The sequence below is a fragment of the Callospermophilus lateralis genome, chromosome 1 (genome assembly GCF_048772815.1).
Source record: "Callospermophilus lateralis isolate mCalLat2 chromosome 1, mCalLat2.hap1, whole genome shotgun sequence".
Lineage (NCBI taxonomy): Eukaryota > Metazoa > Chordata > Mammalia > Rodentia > Sciuridae > Callospermophilus > Callospermophilus lateralis.
In genome coordinates, this window is record NC_135305.1 from 156,344,840 (window position 1) to 156,367,079 (window position 22,240).

Genomic DNA, 22,240 nt, shown 5'->3' on the forward strand with positions numbered 1-22,240 from the left:
TTATGTGGCCAGTGTAGCCTCACATCACGCACAACCACAAGAATGGACGCCATCCTCCACGGATGTATGAAACGGCAAAACCCACCCTCCTGTCAGGTATGACTAAAGATGACGCACCAAAGACAGTCCCTGAGCTTGTACCCTGATGGAGGGAAGTCAACCTGTTCCAAGTTTACCCGCACAAGGAATGCCCCTGGCTTAGCTTGAGACCAGCGTCAGTTCCGGTCCCTTCAACTGGGTCAGGGGAAGATGCCCAGTTATTGTCACCACTGTGCAGACCGTGTGGGAACACACACACAGCAGACAGGTGAGTCGACAATGACCAATTTGTCCCGTTTACCTGGGACCTTCCTGGTCATGGACATTTTTGACTCCTAAGAATCCCCTTGGTCCAGGGCCAAACTGTGTCAGTTGATCACCCTACTTTAGAGACATATCAACCCAACACAAGGGTGGACCTTGTCTGAGTTCTGATATGATCACAAGACTTTTTAAAAAGATGAGGAGCTCATCAGGGGCTTGAAACTCCGCCTGGATGCTTGCCATTAAGAGATCACTATTAGACTGTTCGGGGTGATACCTAGCACCGTGGCTGTGTTTCAGAAGAGACTCCTTACTTTTATTTTTCCAAGAGACAGACACTAAGGTATTCATTTGCAGGTGAGATCACATAGTGACTTGGGTTTGCTACACGACAATGCAGGGGTGTGAGGAAGTGGACACATGAGGACAGGGACTGGAAACAGGGTTCCTGCAGCGCTCTCTTATTTTCTTTACATTTATGTGTTGGGATTTTTCCAGAGTAAAGAGAGGAAGGAAGGCAGGAAGAGGAGGAGGGAAGGAAGATCAGAGGAAAAGACATGTGATCTGAGTCAAATTTGGCCACTTGCAATTCCCATGTCTGATCCAGGACAGGGGCTGGCAACCTTCTTCTGTGAAGAGCCAGAGAGTAAATATCTCCAGCCTCCCAGGCCACATGGTCTCTGTCACAGCCACTCAACTCTGCCGTGGCCATGTGTGGCAGCAGGAGACGCTGAGTACACGTGGCTGTGTTCCAATAAAATGTATTTACAGACAGGCGGTGGGCTATGGGATTGCCAACCCCTGCTCGAGGTTATCTCCTGGGCTCGGTTCTGCCACTACTTCCTGTGTGCCTTAAGAAAGTCACTGAATCTTTCTCAGTTTCCTCTTCTGTGAAATGGGATTAAGAACAGTGCTGACTAGGCCAGGGTTAACTGAGGTGATGAGTAACTGGAGGCTGCCCCGTGTCAAAGTGAGCAGGACTTGTGCGTGCATGTGCCCTGCCCGTGAGTGCTGTTCCCAGTCCTATTGGCTCCTCCTGAGACCGAGTCACCACACCCTGGAGGCATCTCCACCTGAACACTAACTAGGCCTGGTAGCGCCTGCACCCCTTTGGAGCCTTCCAGACCCGAGACAGACACCTGCCCGCTGAGAATCACTCAAATGTCCCTCCCGGGAGCTGGATGCCAATGAGTCCAGGAAAGGAGCAGGCGAGCTGTGCGCGAAGCCGAGAGCCTGGGATCTGTGTCCATTTTTCAAGAAGCTTCTATGCCAGGTGGGCAAAATCGATGTGAGGCTGACAGGGCTGCGCGTCTGTGACCGTCCCTCTTCCCCTGGGAGCAGCTGGGCTGCACGCTCATGCCAGGCACCTGATGCCTGACTGGACAGGGCCACACTGTCCTCCAGCTAAACAGCGACAATGGGGAAGGACTGGGGGTGAACCTGGAAACCGAGGCGGCCTTCTTGGGGGGCACCTTTCTCTGGCCTAGGGAGAGCCGTCTGAGGGACCTCGCCTGTCACACCAGCCGGAGGAGCTTGGGTTCCAATCCCAGCTTCCGCCCGTGGAGCGCGTCGCCTCGCCTGCCCATTTCTTCGCTCGCGGGGTGGCCCAACTCCAGCACGCCCCTCTCAGGGCTATCATGGAGGAAACAGCCCAGCAACCAGCGCCTGCCCAGCCGAGGGCAACACGACTGGTGCTGCGGTGGATCTCTGGGAGCTCGATGGTGGGCCTTTGTTTCCTGCACTCCCAGGTTTCCCGTAAGATCGACCTACAGCAGCCCTGCTACTCCGCCTCCCACTCACAAGCCCCCAGGATGTGCCTGGAGGGTGCTGGGGTCTCCCCAGGGCCATCAAGGGCAGGGACAGAACCCAGGGGAGAGGGAACTCTGGTGGAGGCTGCAGCTGTCCCCCCGACCTGGGCCCCCTGGCGGTGGCCGCTCCCAGCCTGCTGGCCGCCCAAAGTAATGGGCGAAGAGACGAAGAGAAAGATCGCCCTCCCCTAAGAGTCAGGTGGAGAGAAGGAGATGAAAGACTTCCACCAGGCAGCGGGTCAAATAGCGCGGCCACTTCCGCTGATAAACTGCTTCCATGCTGTCCCCATGGCCAGGCAGGAAGTCCTCGCAGGGCTGGGGCTAGGGAGGGGTCCTCCCGCGACTGCCGAGCAGCGCCATATCATTAATTTCGTTTTGTTTCCCGCTAAGGCGTCCACCCGGCTCAAGGTGAGAGGACGCGACTGGCTGCAGCTTCTCAGATTGATAGATTACACTCCTGCGCCGGGTCCGTTTCATGCTTGGTGACTCCGCAGCAAAGCAATTATCACTGTGGAATGCATAATGGCCTAATTAATAACTAATGTCAGGTTGGCCTCTGAGCCATGATTATACCTTAGCAAGCCAACTTTTTTTTTTTCTTTTAAACATTTGGAGAGAAAAATATTATTATAATTGACTAGTTAAACTGTCAAAGTGTCCCTACCCTGTGGACACAGGGTGTAGCAGGAAGCAGGACAGGCCCAGAATAAGGAGAGGCATCCTGCCTCCACCCAGCTGTGTGACCTTCTCATGATGAACCATCTCTGCACCTGGTGGCACTTGTGAACAGAGCCACTTGTCTGACCTGAATAGGGTTTGCCTGTGCGTGTATCGCACATATGCACGTACATGTATGTAAAACCCAGGGTGGAGGACTTCTTGTTCACTGCTGTATCCCCAGGCTTGGCACACGGTAGATACTTAATAATGACTAAGAGCCCAGATTCTGGTGCCAGACTGCCTGAGTTCAAATCTTGTCTCTGCCACTTAGAACCATCTGTGTGACCTTGGGCAAGTTACCTAACCTCTCTGGGCCTCATTTCTCGTTTGTTAAATGTCGACAATAACACTATCTGACCTTTTAGGCTGGTCATGGGGAATGACGACTTGGTATCCACAAAGCACTGAGGATGCTGCCGGAGCATAGCAACAGCCTGAGCAGTATTTGCCAATATTATTATGTGTCAACATTCATTTAATAAATATTTATTCAGCACCTATTGTGTCAGGCGCCACGTGGGACTGGGGAATACAATAGTCTACAATAGTCTTCCCTGCCTTTGTGAAGGGAGGGAGGAGCATTATTTGAATAATCCGGCAAACAGTCAAGTAACTACAAACTGGGCTGAGCCCTGCCAAGGGTCCAGTAAGCGACCTACCATTGAGGGCTGATGAAATCTGGGAGGTCAAAAAGACTTTCCGTGGGAACTGACTTTTGACCAGGGCTCTGGAGGGTGGGTTAAGGTTCCTGGCAATCCTGCCTCCTGGGGCATGTCTGGCAAGGTCTGGAGACAATATTTGCTGTTACTGAGGAGTCTGCTGGCGTCTGGTAGGTAGAGACCAGCTGGCAGAGAGGCTGGTGAAGAGGCTGAGGAGCCTGCATTTAGCAGGAAGTGGAGATCAGCAGAAGGAGGAGCAGGTGCAAAGGCCCTGAGGTACGGATGGGTTGGGGAGCAAACTTCCAAGAAAGGGCGTAAACCGGGAAGGCAGTGGGCAGGGAGGTTGGGATGGCAGAGGGCCTTGGAGAGGCAGACAGGGGTCTGGATTTCATTCCAGCACTGCTTCGAGTTACTGAAAGGTTTTAATCAGAGCAGCATCTGAGCGCTGTCAGCCTTGAAGGAGCTCCTGGGGGCATCTGGCTAGAGTGCTGGGTAAATCAACCTGAATTGTTTCCCAGAGGGGCCGATTCTGCGGTGCTGGGGCTGTTTTTAAGAAAGGCAGGATGTCCACAGCCCACGATGCCCGTGCAGGGATCATGGCTTGGTGGAGGGCAGAGGCCTGTGATTCAGGAGGCAAAGGCGAGGATATGGGCCGTGAAGTCTCTCAGCCAGGACACTCTGCAGGGAGCCTTGAAGGATGCGTGGGGGATGTGCCGGGGGCCTTAGGGGAGGAACAGCATTCTGAGGGAAGGGACCAGAGTGTGCAAAAAAAAGGCTCAGAAGCCTGGCACCACAGCTCTGTCCAGGATGCAGGTCACGCTGACAGCTAATGACACAATGACCCTTCCTCAGCTTGGATGCTGGGAAGCTTTTGCTTTTAGGAGGCCAAGGGTTTTAGACAGATATTTTTGCAATCATTTTAGAATATGGAAGCACAGACTAATTCAGTAACTCAAAGTGGCTAGTGAGGCTGCAGACTGAGAGTTGGCACCCAGGCGCCATGCCACATCTAGATTCTTCTGGGTCTTCATCTTGAACCAAGGCCAGTCAGGCTGTGGCTCTAGTCCAGGGGCCTCTTTGAGGCTCAAGCCAAATTGTCCACCTGGCAGGCGGATCTGCATGTATAAACCAAGGCCCCTGGCAGCCCCAAGCTGACCGCCTTATACCACCTCTCACTCATCTCTGACAGACATGGTCATCTCAGGGGTGTGACGATGACAGCTAATTCGTGTGGAGCTCCCAAGCGAGCCTGGTGTGTACGGAGCGCACAGGCCTCTGGCTGCTGTGGTCACTGATGTCACCATCCTGCCTGCAGGTGCAGTGCCACCCCTCTTGGTGCCCACCAAGCAGACATGGCTGGTGGTAACCAGGAGCAGCTTGTGGCTGGGCACCTACTGTGTGCCAGGCATAACCTCAGAGCCCCCAACAACAGGCTGCCACAGAGGGACGAGTGTCATCCCTATTTTCCAGACTGTGGGCCTTAGGTTCAGGGAGGGGAGGGGCCCTGAGGTCAGAGGCAGAACTGGGCGCGCCAGGCCCCCTGTGGCTCCTGGAGGGCTCCCAGGCTAGACCCCAAGGCCTCCCTAGGGCCAGCTCCCCCACCCACACCTCATGTTCTGCTGCCCCTGGAGTCTGAGGCCCCCAAATGCTTCCACACCAGGTCCTCCTCCCTGCCCACATCACTGCCTCAGGCCAGGCCACCCTAAGTGCTCAGGTCCCAAGATGTTGACCAGCTGAGGCCTCAGCCCCTGCCACAGGCAGCCAACAGGAACAGTGAGGGACTCGTTTTAAGCTTCCCGTGTGCTGAGCACTGTCCCCATGTCACCCTCAGGATTAACCTATACCTGGGTCTCACTCCCCTGACGAGGAAAGGGAGGTGTGGGCAGGACTTGGCCAAGATCACCCGGCCAAGGGTCAAACTGGGGCTCGAATCCAGGTCTGTCTGAGCTCTATGGCCTCACCTTGTCCCCCCACTCCATCCCCTGCCCATCTCCCCCTGATCTCAACTAATCTCACCTTCTCCAGGAAGCCCTCCTGGACTGCCTAACAATTGACCTCTCTTCTTGGTATGCCCAGGACAGTTTGCTTCTACTGCACATCTCTTTTTCCTAGTGGACCTTGAGTGGGCTCCCAGTGGAGTCTTGGCCTCCTTACTGGATAGGTCTTGTCTCTTTCCCTGGCTGGCCTGGCACAGAAGTGGACACACAGTAGGCATTGCAACATCTGAACCTGGTTGGAACACGATCCTACCCTGGTTGCTGCCCCTTGGACCTGGCAAACCCCTTGGGTTCATTCCTGTTTGTCCAAACGTGCTGCCAAGTGCAAGGTGTTCCTGGTGAGATATTTGTTCCTGGGGAACCACAGTGCAGTGGAGAGGGTTACGGGGTTACCTGACTCTGGTTTGCTTCCCCCTCGTGGGCACACATTGCACACACCCTTGGCAATTCCAAAGCACGGCTTTGTTACAGAGTTCTGGCCCAGGGGATATGGAAGAAAATGATGTGGCCACTTTGAGGACTGGCCCTTGAGAAGGTGGCCCTCGGATCCACCCTGTTTGCCTGTTTCCTTGTGTGTCAATTAAATGAAGGGGACTCTGGGGAGGCAGGGAGGGGCAGAGCCAGAACCAGGAGACGCTGGATCTCCAAGTGACTATGTGGAGCCGAGCCCAAGCCCCGCACGTACCCTGTCACTAGCTTGACTGCTGCGCCCCGCTATACTTGAGGTTGCCGGGGCAGGGAAAGCCCAGGCTGATGCATTCAGAGGCACCGGGTTCAGATCCCAGCCCCACTTCTCAGCTATGGAATACTGGGGTCTCAACCTCTCTGTATGTTTCCGCTTGGTAAGAGAAACATAGTCTCTGCAATATCCCAGCCATCAGATTACCAGTGCTGAGTGGGACACCCAGGAGGTGCTCAGGAGAGGCACTCCCAGCTGTGGGGCTTGGGGCAGCCCTCTGCTGGGTTATGGGATACAGGATCTGGCTGATCCTGATCTCTTCTGGTCTCCGCTATCCTTCAGTTTTGGAAATTGTATAAACACATGTTAACATGTGTTAGTATTTTGTGCTTGTGCTGAGATGACTTCATTCTAGGGCAGGAGTTATAATCCTCAGGGAGGAAATAAGAACCTTGACTGTTACAAGGTGGTCTCCAGGGCCAGGAAGGGGGATGGAGAGCGTATAAGGACGGCCTTTGAGGCTGCGTGGCCCTCATGCCGGGAGGATCCTAGCCTGAAGTGCTGCTGCATTTGGCAGAGCAGATCTGGGAACACTAGGAGCTGAGGCACAGGGAGTGGCCCTGGGCTCTGTAAGCCCCACTGGCCTCGGCGTGCCGTTCGGCCTTCCTATGGCTACACCGTCCCCACTCTCAATTCCTTCAGGTTACTTTCTCCAGGAGGCCCTCCCTGGCCCCCTGGGACACCTTCACAGCCCCATGGAGCTCCCTGGCACAGCTCTGCGGCCGGGGGTGTCTGTGTGTCTCCTTGCTGGGGGGGAGAGATGGAAAGGAAGGATGACGTCCATCTCTCCATAGGCACCAGCTCTGGGAGGGGCTGTCCTCTGGGTTCCTGTGCCTGCAACCTGCCTGCATTTAGGAGTGGCTCTGCACACACCTGCTGAGCAAGTGGATGGATGGATGGATGGATGGATGGATGGAGGTGGCGATTCAGTCTCTCCTGGAGCACCCCTAATAGCAGAGGCCAGCAAACATTCTGGCAAGAGGCCAGACCATAAATCCTCTCGGCTTTGGGGCCTGCTGTAAGACCTCCAAAGTGGTGGGGAGACAGCCTTGGAAGATGTGTACGCAGGGCTGGGCTGGGGCTCCACAGTAGAGCTCTTGCCTGTGTATGTGGGAGGCACTGGTTCGATCCTCAGCACCACGGATATATATTAAACATAAAGGAATCATAGTTGGGTGTGGTGGCTCAAACCTATAATCCCAGCTACTCAGGAGCGGAGGCAGGAGACTCACAGGTCTGAGGCCGGCCTGAGCCACTTGGCAAGACCCTGTGTCAAAATAAAATGCCCAGGGCTGGGTGAGCTCCGTGGCAGACTGCTTGCCTAGTACCTGCTAAGTCCCAGATTTAATCCCCAGTACTCCGAAAAATAAAGATGTAAATAAAGGAAGAGGAACGTGGATGAAACCGAGTCATTATGCTGAGTGAAATAAGACAGTCACAGGTCGGCCACCGCTGGCTTCCATGCAGAGCAACGAGTCTTAGCGAGTGGAAGTGGAATGGGGGCTCCCGGGTCAGGGAGCGGAATGTGGCACCGGCGATGAAAGCATTTGGAGTTTCAGTTTTGCAAGATGTAGAGGGCCCTGGAGATGATGGGGGAGATGGAGGCACAGCAATGTGAACATGTCAATGCTACAGAGCTATAGCTCACACGTGGTTAAGGTGGCCAACTTTAGACATTAGAATCACCCACGAAGTCTGAAAATGCCTGACACCCAAGCCTCACGCCAGACCAAGAACACCAGCCACTCTGGCCTGTTGGAAGCCTCTGAAGCTGGGCAATCACCGGCTCTGCACACTCACGCCCCCAGGATAATGAGGTGGATGATACAAGAACCCCTTTCACAGAACAGGAGCCTGAGCCTGGAGGAGAAGTGACCTGATTTGGGCTCTTATCTACCCACGTGGCCCCAAAGTCTAGCTACAGAACCTGCTCCTAACTACCGCGCCACACTGCCCTCTAATACCTTGTGTGCATGACTGTGTGCACGTCCCTCCCTGTCCCCCAATCTCCCCAGGACAGGGCCATGACTGTCTTGTTTTCTGCTGTATCCCTAGGGCCCATCAAAGGCTCTGCACATAGCAGGAGCTTAAGAAATGTTGTCAGAAAGCAGGAACGGGAGGGCGGGTTTAGGCTTTCCCAGGCTCATGCCCAGGCCTTGTGACACAGTCATAACCACGACTGTCCTTGGCACTGTGTGAGTATGTGTCTGTCTGTCTCTCCTGTGGGGCTGTGAGCGCCCTGAGGACAGGAAATGAAACTGCAGGGGATCACTACCATGCTGGCATACAGCAGGTACCAAATATATGTTGCTGAACATATAGGTCTCGGTGGGAACAAGAAGGAAGCAGGGAGTGTGTGTCTGTGGAGCCACTGCAGAGGGATGCCACGTCCCTGCTGGGCCCCGCTGACTTCCTAACAGGATCGAGCTGGTGGGAGCCAGAGGGGGTGTGAGAAGGAAGCCAGCCTGAGCCTGGGTCACAGGGTTACCGCCCACAAGGAGGGAAGAGGGGAGTGTCCAGAAGTCACCAGGAGACATACTGAGCAACCAACCCCACCCTTCTCACCAGCATCTGACAGACAGGGAGACAGGTTCACCTGGCCAGGGGCACAGACGCCATTCACACCCAGGTGTGCACGACTCTGGGCTTATGTCCCTTCTACCCCACCCAGTGCTGGGCTCACTAGGACTCTGCTCTTTGTAGTGCCACGCCTGGCACACAGCAGGCGCTCAGCATCACCCACTGAGCGGATGATCGCGTGGCTCCAACCCTGCTAGAGTCACGGACTGCCGTGGCCACAGTGTCCAGCCGGCCCCGCCCCACCCAGGAGATAGCAGTGAGCGCTGGGAGTCGCAGACCACAGAGCCCAGGATGGACGTGCGCCCACGGCCTTGTCTCCCACCGATGGCCCGCTTGCCGGGCCTGCCATAATGCAGTCCATTAAAAGGCTTGTAAATTTTCATACCCGAAAGTCTGCCCCGGCATCAGCGCTGACTAATTGTTGTTAAATGTGCGGGACAGTAGTGCCACGCGGCTGGAGCGATCACTCTTCCCGGCCGGCCATTCCTCTGCAGGGCGGAAAGCTTACAACACTCGCACAAGGCCAAAAAGCAATTCGTGTCAAAAAGATCAATAATATAAAAATAAAGCATGAGAATTCTAGTTAAAGGGAATGTCATATAAATATGTGGTTCACGTCCATGATTCCAAGATTAAAAAAATCAATCAATATCGTTCTTTAGATGATGTTATTTCTAATGAGAAATACCCGGAACAACTGCAAATAACTGCTTAACTGGGGGAAAAGCATTAATAATTTACTTTATAAGGCATATGATATGAAGGGAGAGGAAGGCTGCTGGCTCTTGGTTTGGTTCTAACAGTGTGTGACAGGTCTGGTGACGCGGGGGTGGGTCTCAGCATTAAATCCCAGAGGAGGCTCAGGCTCTGGTGACTGCCACCCAAGCTGCAGCCAGGCTCTGCAGGACAAGACATGGTTATGGGCAGCCCAGGAGACGCACACCAGTCATGTCACCGTGTCATCCAAGAGGAGGGGGCGTGGGGGCCAGGGACGTGCCTCAGAGCACAAGGCCCTGGGTTCCAGCCCCAGCACTGGGAAGATAAAAAAAAAGGAGGGCTCGGGCAGACGCTCGAGCTGGGGCCCAGGGAGGGCGAAGCTCCTCACTGCGTCAACTTGACTGCAAGCAGCGCCCTGTTCGCCTTACCATGGGACAAGGCCCGGGCTGGCTGTGCATACCCCGGTGGGTGTCACCTCCCTGTGCACAGTGGGCCTCCCTGGGGATCCTGTTCACCCAGATGCAGTGTGGGGTGCCACCCTGGCTGAAGGACGAGGTCCCCTCCAGCCCTGCAGCGGCCAGCATGAGAACCTCCAGTCTGGCGTCCAAGTCAGAGCACACGTCATCTGCCCTTCCTGCACCCCAGGCCCCCGAACAGCCTGCCAGGGGCGCCCCTGGTTGAGGACGAGGGGGCTCGTGACTTGCCGTGGTCCGCATGTCCCAGGCCCTTCCCTGCAGACCTCCCCCAGCCAGACAGTCTGCCTGCCCCCCACCCCCACTGGACGGAGTTGGGCTCCTGCCCACATCCACCTGCCAGATCCTGGCAGCCAATCAGATCTGCTAGACCAATGGGTGACAGAACAGGCAAACACCAGGGTGCCGTCAGTGCCACCTTCTGAAGGGCATAACGGAGCCTGGAGTCGACCCTTGTTGTCCCTTACTAAGCAGCTGTGCCTGGAACCAGGGCAGCCACTGCCCTAGAGAAGGGTCCAGAAGGGTTTGGGTCGCAAGCCCACCGTGGGCCTCTTGCATGGTGCTGGTGGTGTCTCTGTGGGGAGGCTCTGTGGTCACCCCTGATGAGGAAGCTGAGGCCTAGAGAGGAGATGACCGTGTCCATCTGGTGCCAGGCCTGAGGCAGGGAGAGAACCAGAGGGACGTGGGTCCCAGAGGAGGGAGAGCCCTTAGGGGAGACTCAAGGCCTCTGCCCTCTGCCATCAAGCCAGTCTGCCTCGCCCTCTGCCAGCAGCCTGAGCCTGGCTCGTCCTCCTCAAGTGGTGGCACTTGCTGCCCCCTTGCCTGGGACAGTCTTCCCTTTACCGTCTCCACCTGGTGAACAGGGACAGGGAAGCCCTCCCTGACAGCCCCAACTCCCATCCAGCTCAGAGCCCGTCAATCACTGTTGTCCCTTGACCCCTGCTCGCCCAGGAAGCCTGGGGCCTAATTTTGTCCTTGTGCATTTGTCTAAAGGTCACAGGCACCAGATCACTTGGGACTTTGGGGCACGACTAGATAAAGTGGGAGCCATGATAGATCAGAGCAGAGGGATGGGCTCTGGCTTAGCTGTGACGGGGCCACTCTGGTTGCTAATCAGGGGCATAAGCCCCCTCCGGAGTACCGGCCTGCTCACGGCTCCACACAGAGCCAGGACCTGGAGGGTCACAGGTACCTCCTTCCCAGCCCTGCTGCTCCAGAGACATCCAGGGCTTCCTGCTCTTTCCTCCCAGGCAGTAGTGTGTGTCGAAGTGGGGTCCCAACCCAGGACAAGAGCCCAGGGCATCTGCATCTCTTCTTGCAGCCAGGCCACCTGAGCAGGGGGTGGAGGGCATCCTCAAACTAAGATCACTTCCACCTGAGCCCCCCCACCCTACAGGACACACCCTTGGTTGCCACCTAAGTCCCTCCTCTCTGTACCTGCCTGGGGCTCTCCCACAGAGGGGTCTCCTCTTGCACCTGCCTTTGATCTCGTCACTCTCTCGTCCCTCAACTGGCTGTTCTCCAGCATTCATAGCACTGGTATGGCCAGCCCTTTATAAGTGGGGTTCCCACACATGGTTCTAACCAGCTGGCAGGGCTGGGGGGAGAAATGGCTCTAAAAGCTGACCAGTGCCCACCCCCTCCCCGGGAGGATGAGTAACAGACAGGTATCAGCTCTGGAACCAGATGGGCTGGGGCTTCCATCCCAGCTCATTTGCTCCCTAGCTGTGTGACCCTGGGCAAACTAGTTGACCTCTCTGGGCCTCTACTCATGCCTTTAAATGGAAATAGTAATAATGCCCACTTCATAGGGGCAGTGGAAGGACTCAATGAGGTGATGCCTGAAAAGCCCAAGAACAAAGCCCACCACAGGGAAAGCACCCTGGAGGCGGGAGTCATCCTTCCTAGTGGACGAGAGGAAATGGCCACGGCACTGTGGTTCCTCCTGTGAGCACAGCAATGCTGGGGCTCCTGCTCTCACCCATTTCCCAGGCTCCAGGCAACTGGTAACTCAGGTGGGGACACCAGCTGGTGACATCTATTGAGCACTCAGCAGTGCCTCTCATCCTTGCCTCTTCTCTTCAACAGAGGAGGGGACATGACAGTGTCATCCCCGTCATGGTCATAAAACAGGCTGAGAGGGACAGCCACCTACTCAAGCCCACACAGCTCTTCCCCGGCAGAGCAGAAGGTGGGAGCCACAGACCAGCCACGGCCACTTCAGCCAGCACAGGAGCAGACTCCATCAGGTTCAGCATGTCTGTTGAGGACCGAGCCACTTGCTCATCACACGTCCACCCAGGCTGGAGCCATCAGCTGGCCACCGTGCCTTGTGCTCACCAACCTACCCAGGAGATGGGAGACGCCATCTCTCCCTCCTCTCCGTCCTGACGCTGCCCCTGCCCCTGGGTCAGTGGGGCCTCTGCCCTCATAGCCCTTTAACCTCCAGGGGGCTGGGACCACCCATCCCATAAGACATGGGGGGGCCTGGGAGCCACAGAACCTTGGCGCTCCTCACACGGGTCCCAGGGGCAAGGCCAGGCCTGAGCGGAGCCTGGGCAGTGATGGCTCCCTGGTGGCACTGTCACTGATCCTCTGAGAAGCCTGTAGTCCATCACAAGGACGAGGACTAAGGCCTGGCTTTGGAGAACGTCCTGGCAAGGCTAAAACCTACTAAAAGGTGGAGGGAGGGCCGGGGTGTGGGGGAGGAGGAGGGGGAGGCTGCCCGCTGCAGATCAGGGCCTGCTGATCTATGGGGTGACCAGCACCCCCAACGGAGCCACTCCAAACAATCAGTTATGGTTTTTCACAGTTCTGCAGATGGGGCTCAGCTCCCCGTTTGTCCTCGGGTAGCCAGGTGGTGACAGTTCCACAAGGCAGGGTGTTTCGCGTGGCTCCTGGCCCTTCTCCTCCTCAGGTCATGGGCTGGGCCTCTGTAGCAGGTGAGGTGCTCAGCCCGGCACGCAGCACAACTGCCATGCACCACTGGTCAGAGGAGGCCCAGGCCAGAGGACTAAGGCCCTGACTCGAGGCCTCGATGGGGAGTTCAAGCACACACCCAGACGTGCACAGGACGGGGACGCCACTGCGCCCCCCGTGGGGCTGAAGTGAGAAGGTGAGTTCGGCGACAGGACTGCTGGACACAGGTTCAGCCACAGGGACTCAGCTCCAGAGATGGCCCCTGAGGGCAGGGGCAGGTCTCGCTGTCTGTGGACGCTGCACAGGCCTCCCGGTGATGCTGCACATGTGGAACACCTGGCAGCGGGCCCAGGAGAAGGGCCCGTCTTCTCTGGGAAGTCCTGGGGTATCGCTGACCTTCCTGCTGTCCACCACGTCAACGGAGCCCAGGGACCATCAGGCTGTGACACAGAATGCTGCCTCCCAGGAAATGCTCATCAAGCAGTAATGACTGCAGGATGCTGGTGGCCTTGGCCCCTCCTGGGGAGCACTCTTGCTCCATCCCCTATAATCCCAGACGTGAGCTCTCTCAGGCTCAGGGTGGGCTGGGAGGACACTTTCAGCCCTGGACAACCAGGAAAACCGGGTTTGGAAAGCTCATGGCTACTCATCTCTGACTCTCAGGCAACCCCAGCAGCTGCCCCTACTTACAGGTGAAAAAACAATGGCTCAGAGACACAAAGCAACCTGCCAAGGTTACACTAGATCATCACTGGGTGGGACTCAGACAGCAGGCTCACTCCTACTCTCCCACCTGCCCAGGGGTCAGAGGCCAGGTCAGCCTAGATGCTGTGTTTCCTTCAGGCACAGGTGAACATCTCTGTTCCAGTCCAACCAAATTGTTTTCCTTCAAGGAGGCGGCAGAGAAAAATTTCCTGGTAGAGACCTGGGGTCTCCCCAGACAGGGCCGGTTTACATGCTCCATGGAAAAGTCTCACCTCAGATTTAGCATAACAAAACTTTTAATTTAGATGTTTTCATCTCTCTCTCCAAGTAAAAATAAGTTTAAAATAATGACTGTAATAAATGAAGGTAATTAATTGTAGTTTGTTCCTTTACTGTCTAGTCAGCTTAATTTTACCTTTTCAACTAATAATGAGAAAATAATTTTTGTGCTCGGAGGGTTAATGATATGTAACTGCGAGAACTGCTAATTGCATGTTGCAATCCATCCATCAACAGCCCCATCTGTGCGACTTGATTATGTTTGCTAAATTATTGCTTTGAATTATCTTTCATAAAGCAACTTTTGTAATTAGCGGGGCTTTCGTCTTGCTCTTTTCTCTGTGCGCAAGGATATTCAAACTTTGGCCATTTCAAGCTGTCTCCATTAAGCCACCTTCTCTGGCTGTCTTTGTTTCCCTGAGCAGGGGAAATCACAATTGTCCTTTAAGCAATCAAGGCAGAAAGACCTTCCCTGATTCACAGCAGGGCGAATTCACTTCCTCTCCACCCCCTCCCCTGGCCGAGAGGGGGAGAGAGAGACTGGGAGAGGGAGAGAGGGGAGAGGGAGCGAGCCGAGCGAGAGACTCACACACTACAAGTATGCGAGATGAAAGGTGCCTAGATCCTGCATATGCCAGGGCTGTGGCTTGAAGTTCAGAGATGAACTTGACCCTGGTGCCCTTCAACCAGAGGTCAGGTCAGGGATGGAGGTGGGATGATGGGCCATGGTGGCTTTTGTGGGCTGGTTTATGGGACTCCAGACAGTGCCTGCCCCAGGGCATACTACCGGGAGGTGACTGATGCCCATGTGGGAACCCACAGCTCCCACCCAGGCCCAGTGCAGGGGGTGCAGGGCGAGGGAGAAGCACTTAGCTGGGCCTCATTAAAAATGTTAACATGAACATCATACTTGGATTATAAACAGCCAGGCGCGCGCAGCCTGCTCTGAGCCGGGAAGAGGCTGGTTATTAACACCTTTCTTTCTCTGGTGGCCTTTCCTCCCCTGGGCATGGGGAGGGAAGAGGCAGGCGCAATGGCTTAGTCAATACATCATGAGGAGAGCTGGGGTTTCGGGAATAAAATTCCAGACAAATGTAGTCTTTTTGGTACATTAAAGGGACGATGGAAAGCCCTCTTAAGGAAATTAACAGAGTTCTTTGAAGATGCCCAGCTATTAAAACAGTGTCTGCGCGACAGGCCACGTGGGTTTTGGAAACAAGCGTCTGCTTTGTCTTCCCCTTCAGCTCCACTGGGACTTTCCCACACCAGTATTTATTGAGCACCACTTGTGTACTGTACTCTCTGCTGGCTGCCTGGGAGCTGCTCAGTTCTTCGAAGCTTTATCAGCCGCCACATTTGCCAGAGGAGGAAAGCTGAAGTTCAGAGAGGTTATGGAACATCCCTGAGGCCACACAGCTAGTTTAAGGAGCAAGGCTGAGTCAAAGCAGGCCTGTCTGAGGCTGATTGGCACCTGTGCTTCACGGTCTGCTTGTGGGTCTTCTGAACATGGCCTGTCTTCCTGTCCAACTCTTTCTACTATTTAAAAGGTGACCTAAGTCATGCTTGCATCCTATGAGGACAGAAAGTCACCTTCTTTTGGGTAAAAAGCCTTGAACGGCTAGTAAGGGAAGAGGCAGCACCAACCCATTTATAGCAGGGGCCCAATCAACCTGGCTTGGAGGTCAGTGATAACTGCCCCAGATTTTAACCTCCAAGGCAGCATTCTATGGCACTATTTTGGTATTAACTTTGTTCTTCCTCAATCACAACACTATGAAACAAGTAAATCCTTACCCATTCTACAAATGAGGAAATGGAGGCACAGAGAGGTTAAACAACTCACCTAAGGTCACACAGCTTGTAAGTGGCAGAGGTGGGATTCAAACCTGGGCTGTTCTTCACTCTCTCAAAACTTTCCAGTGACAGAAGTGATATTAACCCCTTTCTGTTCATTATAGCTCAGTCCATCCCTAAGACCTGAAGAGGCTATTCCCATCTTACAGATAGGGCACCTGAGGCTCAAAAAAGGGAACTGCGGAGAATGTGACAGTGGCTTCAAGACAGCTCAATACCTGTCTTTGGACTGGTGGCAGGATCGGCTCCCTCCCTGCTGAGTCTCCTTCTGGGACTAGGAGTTGGTAGCTAGGAACCTCTGTCTTTTGAAAAACACAAAGTCAGGAAGCACACCCCTGACATAATTTCTTCTTTTTGTTTTTGTCTTCTTTCCCTCCTGCCCAGGCACCTCACAACCAAATGAATCAATACTGGATGACCCTATAAATAAATAAGCACATCAGCCTGCCTGGTAATGAAACCAAGAGCTGAGAACATGCGAACCTGCAACACCTGACTAAATCCAGCCACCGCTTACTTTCACATGGCCTTGGGTGCTTATGTGGTGCTGCAGGTGGCACCTGGTGGACAACAGAATTAACATGCACCCCGCAGGCAAACTCAGAGAAAGTCAACCCTGGCCCTGCCAGGAAGTCTGAGAGGAGCCCCGTGGAGATGGGATGCAGTAGGCATGGCCCCTGTGGCTCCCTGCACAGCGAGACTCGGGTCTTTTCCTGGTCTACTTCCTGTGCCAGCCAGGCAAGGATCCTGGCTACAACGTTAAGAAACAAGGAGAAATGAGGAGGTTCAAGCTCATGGGTTAGGGTTCAGGAAGTCCAGAGGAATGATCGGTTGAGGACAGCTCAGTTGCTGTCCAAGAACTCAGCCTGATGGGTTGGCAGGAAAGAATGTGAGCACGGCGGACTCCATCCTCCAAGAGTGGCCGGCAGAAAGACTTTCTGAGCAGGCTAGCGACTGACTGCACTTCTCTGCAAGGCTGCCTTGGGGAACAGTAGCACAGTAGAGTGCCCCGGGGCGCACAGGTCTCCCAGGACAGACCCGATTTAAAAGTGGGAAACCACACCTGGAAGGTGAAGGATTTGCTCAAGATCACAGATTTCATATATGGCAGAACCAGGGAAGATGGGCAGTCCAGAAAGAAGGCGGCCTGGAATTCCAGGAACCAGAGCAGATCCCGTGCTCCTCACATCCCTTGGGATGGGACACTGTTGGGGGTGGGGCAGAACACCCATGGTCAGGTAAAAAGACAACTCTCCAGAACCTGCGGAGGCTGCTGGCTTCTTGGGCAGCTCTAGCAAGGGCAGGAGGGGAGCGGGTGTACTTCTCTGGCAGCCTTGGCCTTGGGTCTTACCTCGGCTTGGAAGCTTTTCAATACAGGAGCCACCATCTCTCTGATTTCCTGAAAGAGAGCAATGAAGAGTTCACCATCGTACCAGTGGGCAGGCCAGCCCTGTTGTCAGGGTTGGTGTTCCCAGAGGTTCTTATTCTGCAGGACTTTTCAGAGCCTTTAATATAAGGCACATTGGGAATTTCTAGATGAGGGGGAGAGAAGTGGCATTTCCATAGGCATCTGATCACGACATGGTCTTTGTGCAGACTATCTTTATCTGCATAATTGGCAGGTTACCACAGGACACTCCGCAGTGGAGGCTGGAAGTGGCACCGCTTCTCCACTTGGGCCCAGTCATCTAGTCCCTTCAGAAACCCTCATCCTTTGAGGAACCCCTCAAAGGCTGCCTCTTCAGGTTGCCATTCCCCAGGCTCCCTGTCCCATGAAGACTGCACTCTGCCTCTTGGAATGTCCCTTCCCAGCCACTCCTCCTTCCTCATGGGAATGTGCAGTTTCTGGGATCTCAGTTGGGTCCCCAGAGTCCCTGCAGTTCCCAGCTTAGAGGCAGGGCTAGGGGAATGTCGGTGGACACTCTGGAAGTGACCTGTCTTGGCAGGGTGGTGGTGGGGGCCCTCTGGCCACCAGGTGCCTCCTATTCCCTGATCTGAATTTCTTGACTTTTTGAGTGACGTTGAGTTTCCCAGCACCAAGGGCTCCCCTTGGCTCTTCTCCCCAGAGTACAAGAAGGAAGCTTTTGGCACCTCTAAATTCCAGCCCTGAAGCCTCCGGTTTCCTCTGAGGTCCACAGGGGATCCTGCACCCTCGTCACAGCTACAGGAAGGTCTGGTGGGAGGAGGAGCTGAGGGAGCTGGAGGGGGCGACAGAGGCAGGAGAGGAGGAGAGGGCAGAACACCCGTGGTCAGGTAAAGAGACAACTCTTAATTGAGAAAATGGGTTGTGGTGCTTCCGTCTCAGACAAGGGGTCTCTCAGGGGTTCTGGTGTTCCTCCTCTGATTGTTGTCCCCAGGCTTCTCCAAGCTGCTGATCCACTGATGTTAGTCAGACATGAGCAGCACCCATGAGCCCAGGGGATCTGATCTCAGACACACAGTTAAGTGACAGAAGGTCATGGTCAGGAACCCAATGGCCACCGAAGCCAGGTATGAAGTGCAGGAGCACATGGCACTATCTAACAGGGTGCAGAGCCTTGGCTCTGGCTCCCAGCTGGGACACATATAGCCTCCGGGCTGCAAGATCCACCAAACAGTCTCAAAGACACTGGGAGGCCAATTTGTAGGTGAAATCTGAGATGCTAAACATCGGCAACTTCTCGTAAAGTTTGAAAGACTTTATAGACCAAATAAAACACAAACGGGCAGGAGATTCCTGGGCCGCTTCAGGACTGTTAGCAGCACAAGGGGACTCTAAAGCCACAGTCCTGGCCCCGGGATCCACAGAAGGGGACACAGAGGCCCAAGAAGGGTTGGCCTCTCAAGGTTACATAACAAGTGGATGGCACGGCAGGAAACGGAAGGCAGGTCCCCACAGGCTCTTCTCACCACCCACTCAATTCAGGGCAGGGGAGTCACAGCCGAGAGCTGTCGGAAGCAGAATCTGAGGGGGCTTCAGGCCAAGGCCGACGCTTTCTGGAAGCCCCCTGCCTTGTCTGCTTAACAGGGGGAGCCAGGCAGAGGCACGAGCAGCAGGTGAGCTGGCACCAGCCAGATGATGCTCTTAAATAAGCCTTGGCACGACTCTTCCATCAGGAGAGAGGAGTTCCAAAAATGAGAATTTTCAGAGCCGTGACTATAATAGGAGTGGAAACTTATTCCTAATTACATAATTGCATAATTATGCAGTATTAAAATTATGTAAGTCAAACTCAGAGGCTTAAAACCTGGCCTGGATTTCTCTCATCACCTGGGGGCGCCCACACGGACAGCAGGGCAGGGGAGTGGTGAGGAAGGGAAGTACCCTGCAATGGGGAGAAGAGGACAAGGCAGAGGGTCTGAGTGGACAAGAGGGAGAGGGAGAGACAGCATGTGCACAAAAAAAAGTGAAGATCTGGGGTTGATTCAGCTCTCCTTCTCAGAGACAGCAGAGTTGGATCATTCTCAATCTGGGGAGAAGATCATTTTAAAGACCAAAATGTGTCGTTCAAAAGGGAAAGGAGGGCACCTTGGCATCCCTCGGGCTTCTCAGTTCCCAGAGTCAAGCCAAAGGCCTGACTTGGCCTTTCTGGGGACGTGGCTTGGGGACACTCTTAGAATCAAGACCTGTGTCTTCTTGTCCAGCCTCTCAGGCCTCCAACCTGAGATCCCTGCTAGACTTGCTCATGGACAAGTTCTATTTAAATCCCAGACCCCTCTCTTGCCTTGAAGAACCAACAACACTGAGGACCTGAGTAAGATGATTCTACAGCCAAGAGGCCAGGCGGAATGCAGGCTCCGCCCACTGCCCATGTGGCCTTCTCTGGCTGGGCCCCCGCCTCCATCAGCAGGACAGCAACAGGAGTCCCTGGGGGTTCAGGTATCCTAGATGATGCCACACCCTGGCCTAGCCTGGACCCAGCACTCGTGGGCAGGTAAGAGTGCTCGAATGTTAAGCTTCTGCTGACCAGAGGGGGATACCGTTGGCCCTTGGTTGGGTCTGCCCTGGTGACTGCTTCTGTAAAAGCTCTGATGTGCCACATCCCTGCCAGTGTTAGAGTCAGGGGCCTTATTTTTCCTATTTGTGTTTGTTCTCATCATTTTTTTTTTTTTTTTTTTTTAATTTGAGAAGCAACAGGGGGGCCTGACAGAGGGAGGACGAGAATTCTCACATTCACCCTTGCAAAGAACAGACTCATGTCTATGCTAGTCCGTTCCTTGGTGGAGGGATGTGGCTTCCATTGCTGGGGACCACTCTTTCTCAGGGTCACCCCATGGCAGCTAAGCTAAAGAATCCTGGTGGCTGTCACTGCAGGGAGCAGGTGGGGAAGGACGGGTGCATATATAGGTGGTGGAGGCAGAGCTCCAGAGATGGCAGCGAGGTCCAGAGCTGCCATCTCCCCAACACCAGCAGAAAAGCAAAATAAATCCAAGAACTCTGGCCAAACTGTCTTTGCTGCCAGGGTCGAGCCCTTGACGTGGGTATGGAGGTGGAGGATGTTTCCTGCAGTCCTGGAAAATGACAGCTTCAAGGGAGATGCAGTTGGCCCTGACTTTAGACAGCGCTGCTGAGCACCATGGTATCCAGAATCATGGAAAGGCTGGGGGCTGTAATTTTTCTTGGTGGCTAATTAGCTTCTTTTCTTGTTAGTCACTTATGTCTACAGTTTTCAAAATACAGTTTGAACAGAGAAAAATCTGCATTCCCACTGAGTTAATTCTATAACAGCAAATATACTGTACCTCAGGTACATTTTTCTTAAATTCCCGGCGGAGTTCAATTAAATGTTTATGAGAATGTTCACTCTCCTCCTGCCGCGCAGACAGCTCGGAAGCGACGGAATTAAGCTCCTTCTGGAACAATAAAAAAATAAAAAATAAAATAAAAATTAAAAAAAGAGAGAAAGAATAGGATGCCCCCCTCTTTTCTCTTTTTAATCATTGTACAAAACAGCATTCCCGAACAAGTTTTTGTAACTTACAAAACTGAAGTAAAGACAAGATGTTGACTCCTGGCACAAATAAATAATTTACAAAACTGGTATGCAACCAAAAAAATCATACACACACACACACACACACACACACACACACACACATAACATCATGCATAGAACTCAGGACCACTTTCTCTTTCTCATTGTAAATTGGGCCAGATCAATAACCTCCCGTCAAGTCGGATGGAGCTGTTCCCCCATCTCTTCCCACCCTCCTGCCCCACCTCTTTTATTTCCAAAGGAGCAATGGCATAAGCTTGTCAGTAACTGTAGAAAACATCTCCAAACCGTGTCAAAATAGTAAAGTGCGGCATATTGTATGGGCACATTATAGTGTGTGAGAGTGCCGTCGACAGCTTTCATATATCAGAGGTGGGAACGGTTCCAACTATGACTTACTTACACTTAAAGGTTCATAAATACGCCTCTTAAGATATAGATGGCTTTTTAATTTCAGTAGATTTTGGAAAAAAATGAAGGCGCCAATAAGAAGCGCGCTGACCTTTTGTATACCCTCCAGTAAATCATTTAAGGTTCACCACGAGTATAAGACATAATTCATCCAAGGCTCCTGGATTCAGCAGAGAGGGACGGGGGTGCCTCGCCTGCTGTGGGCCACGAAGGTGCCAGACAGGGTTTTATTGGACGTACCAGCGAGGGACAAGAGGGAGGGAGGGTAGGGAAGATGCCGCGGCTCGTGCTCATCACAGACGATGTCTGCGGCTGTACATGTATATTTGATCGCCTTCTCAAAGCTTTCTTCACTGTAACGGTGGCAGTTTCATGGGGGAGCACAATTCACCAGGAGTTGTCATGGATTTCATTTGCATAATTCAAGAAATGCTCTGTTTATGTGGTCTGCTGCTTTCTGGCACCAGCCTGAGATGGGCTTTTTTTCTGGACCATAACTCGAGAAGCATTTCTGTATATATCACCCGATTATATTTGCAGCAATCAAGCCCCATAATTTCCTAAATCCGGTGGTGCAATAAATTTCTGCAATCAGATTTATTAAAAACACACACGCAGATGCGGGAGTGTATTTCCAGGGTGAACTCTTTAATCTAACATATGTATGATGAGGCCCGGCACCGCGTTGAAAGACCCCATTTGTCATCGCTAATACACATTCATCTTGCACACACAATGAAACACTTTTACCATTAGATAATGAAATAAAAGTACTATTAACCCGCTGCAAATCCTTTTCCCTCTAAGAGACGAAATGCATAGTAATTGTCTTATATCATGTTTGAGAGTTGGAGGATCTGCTCCATGGCAGCTCATCAGAGCTTCATAAACCTGGTATTCCAGCCTAGGGCAACAGTCTCTCTGGCCCACAGAGCCTTTGAAGAAATCCAGGGAGGAATTTCTGTTCCAGGGAAATGTCTAGCCCCATGGGAATCGTGAGGCTAGACAGGAAAGCCGGGGCAGAAAGCAGCTGTTGGGATGGAGGCTGGGGCCAGCGCTCTCCAAGGTGCTGAGCCAGGGTCTGCAGGAACACGGGGCAC

At 53.7% G+C, this 22,240-nt stretch overlaps 1 protein-coding gene across 1 annotated transcript in view; it reads right to left on the bottom strand.

Annotated features, from left to right (window-relative positions):
* The window catches only part of Cux2 (cut like homeobox 2), a 227,550-nt gene that overhangs the window by 62,196 nt on the left and 143,114 nt on the right, over positions 1-22,240 (bottom strand). Inside the window, exons 2-3 of the mRNA XM_076866790.2 lie at positions 20,476-20,586; positions 17,105-17,152 (exon numbers count right to left, since the gene is read on the bottom strand). Coding sequence (XP_076722905.2) covers positions 17,105-17,152; positions 20,476-20,586 — 159 coding nt within the window. The remainder of the gene's footprint in view (positions 1-17,104; positions 17,153-20,475; positions 20,587-22,240) is intronic.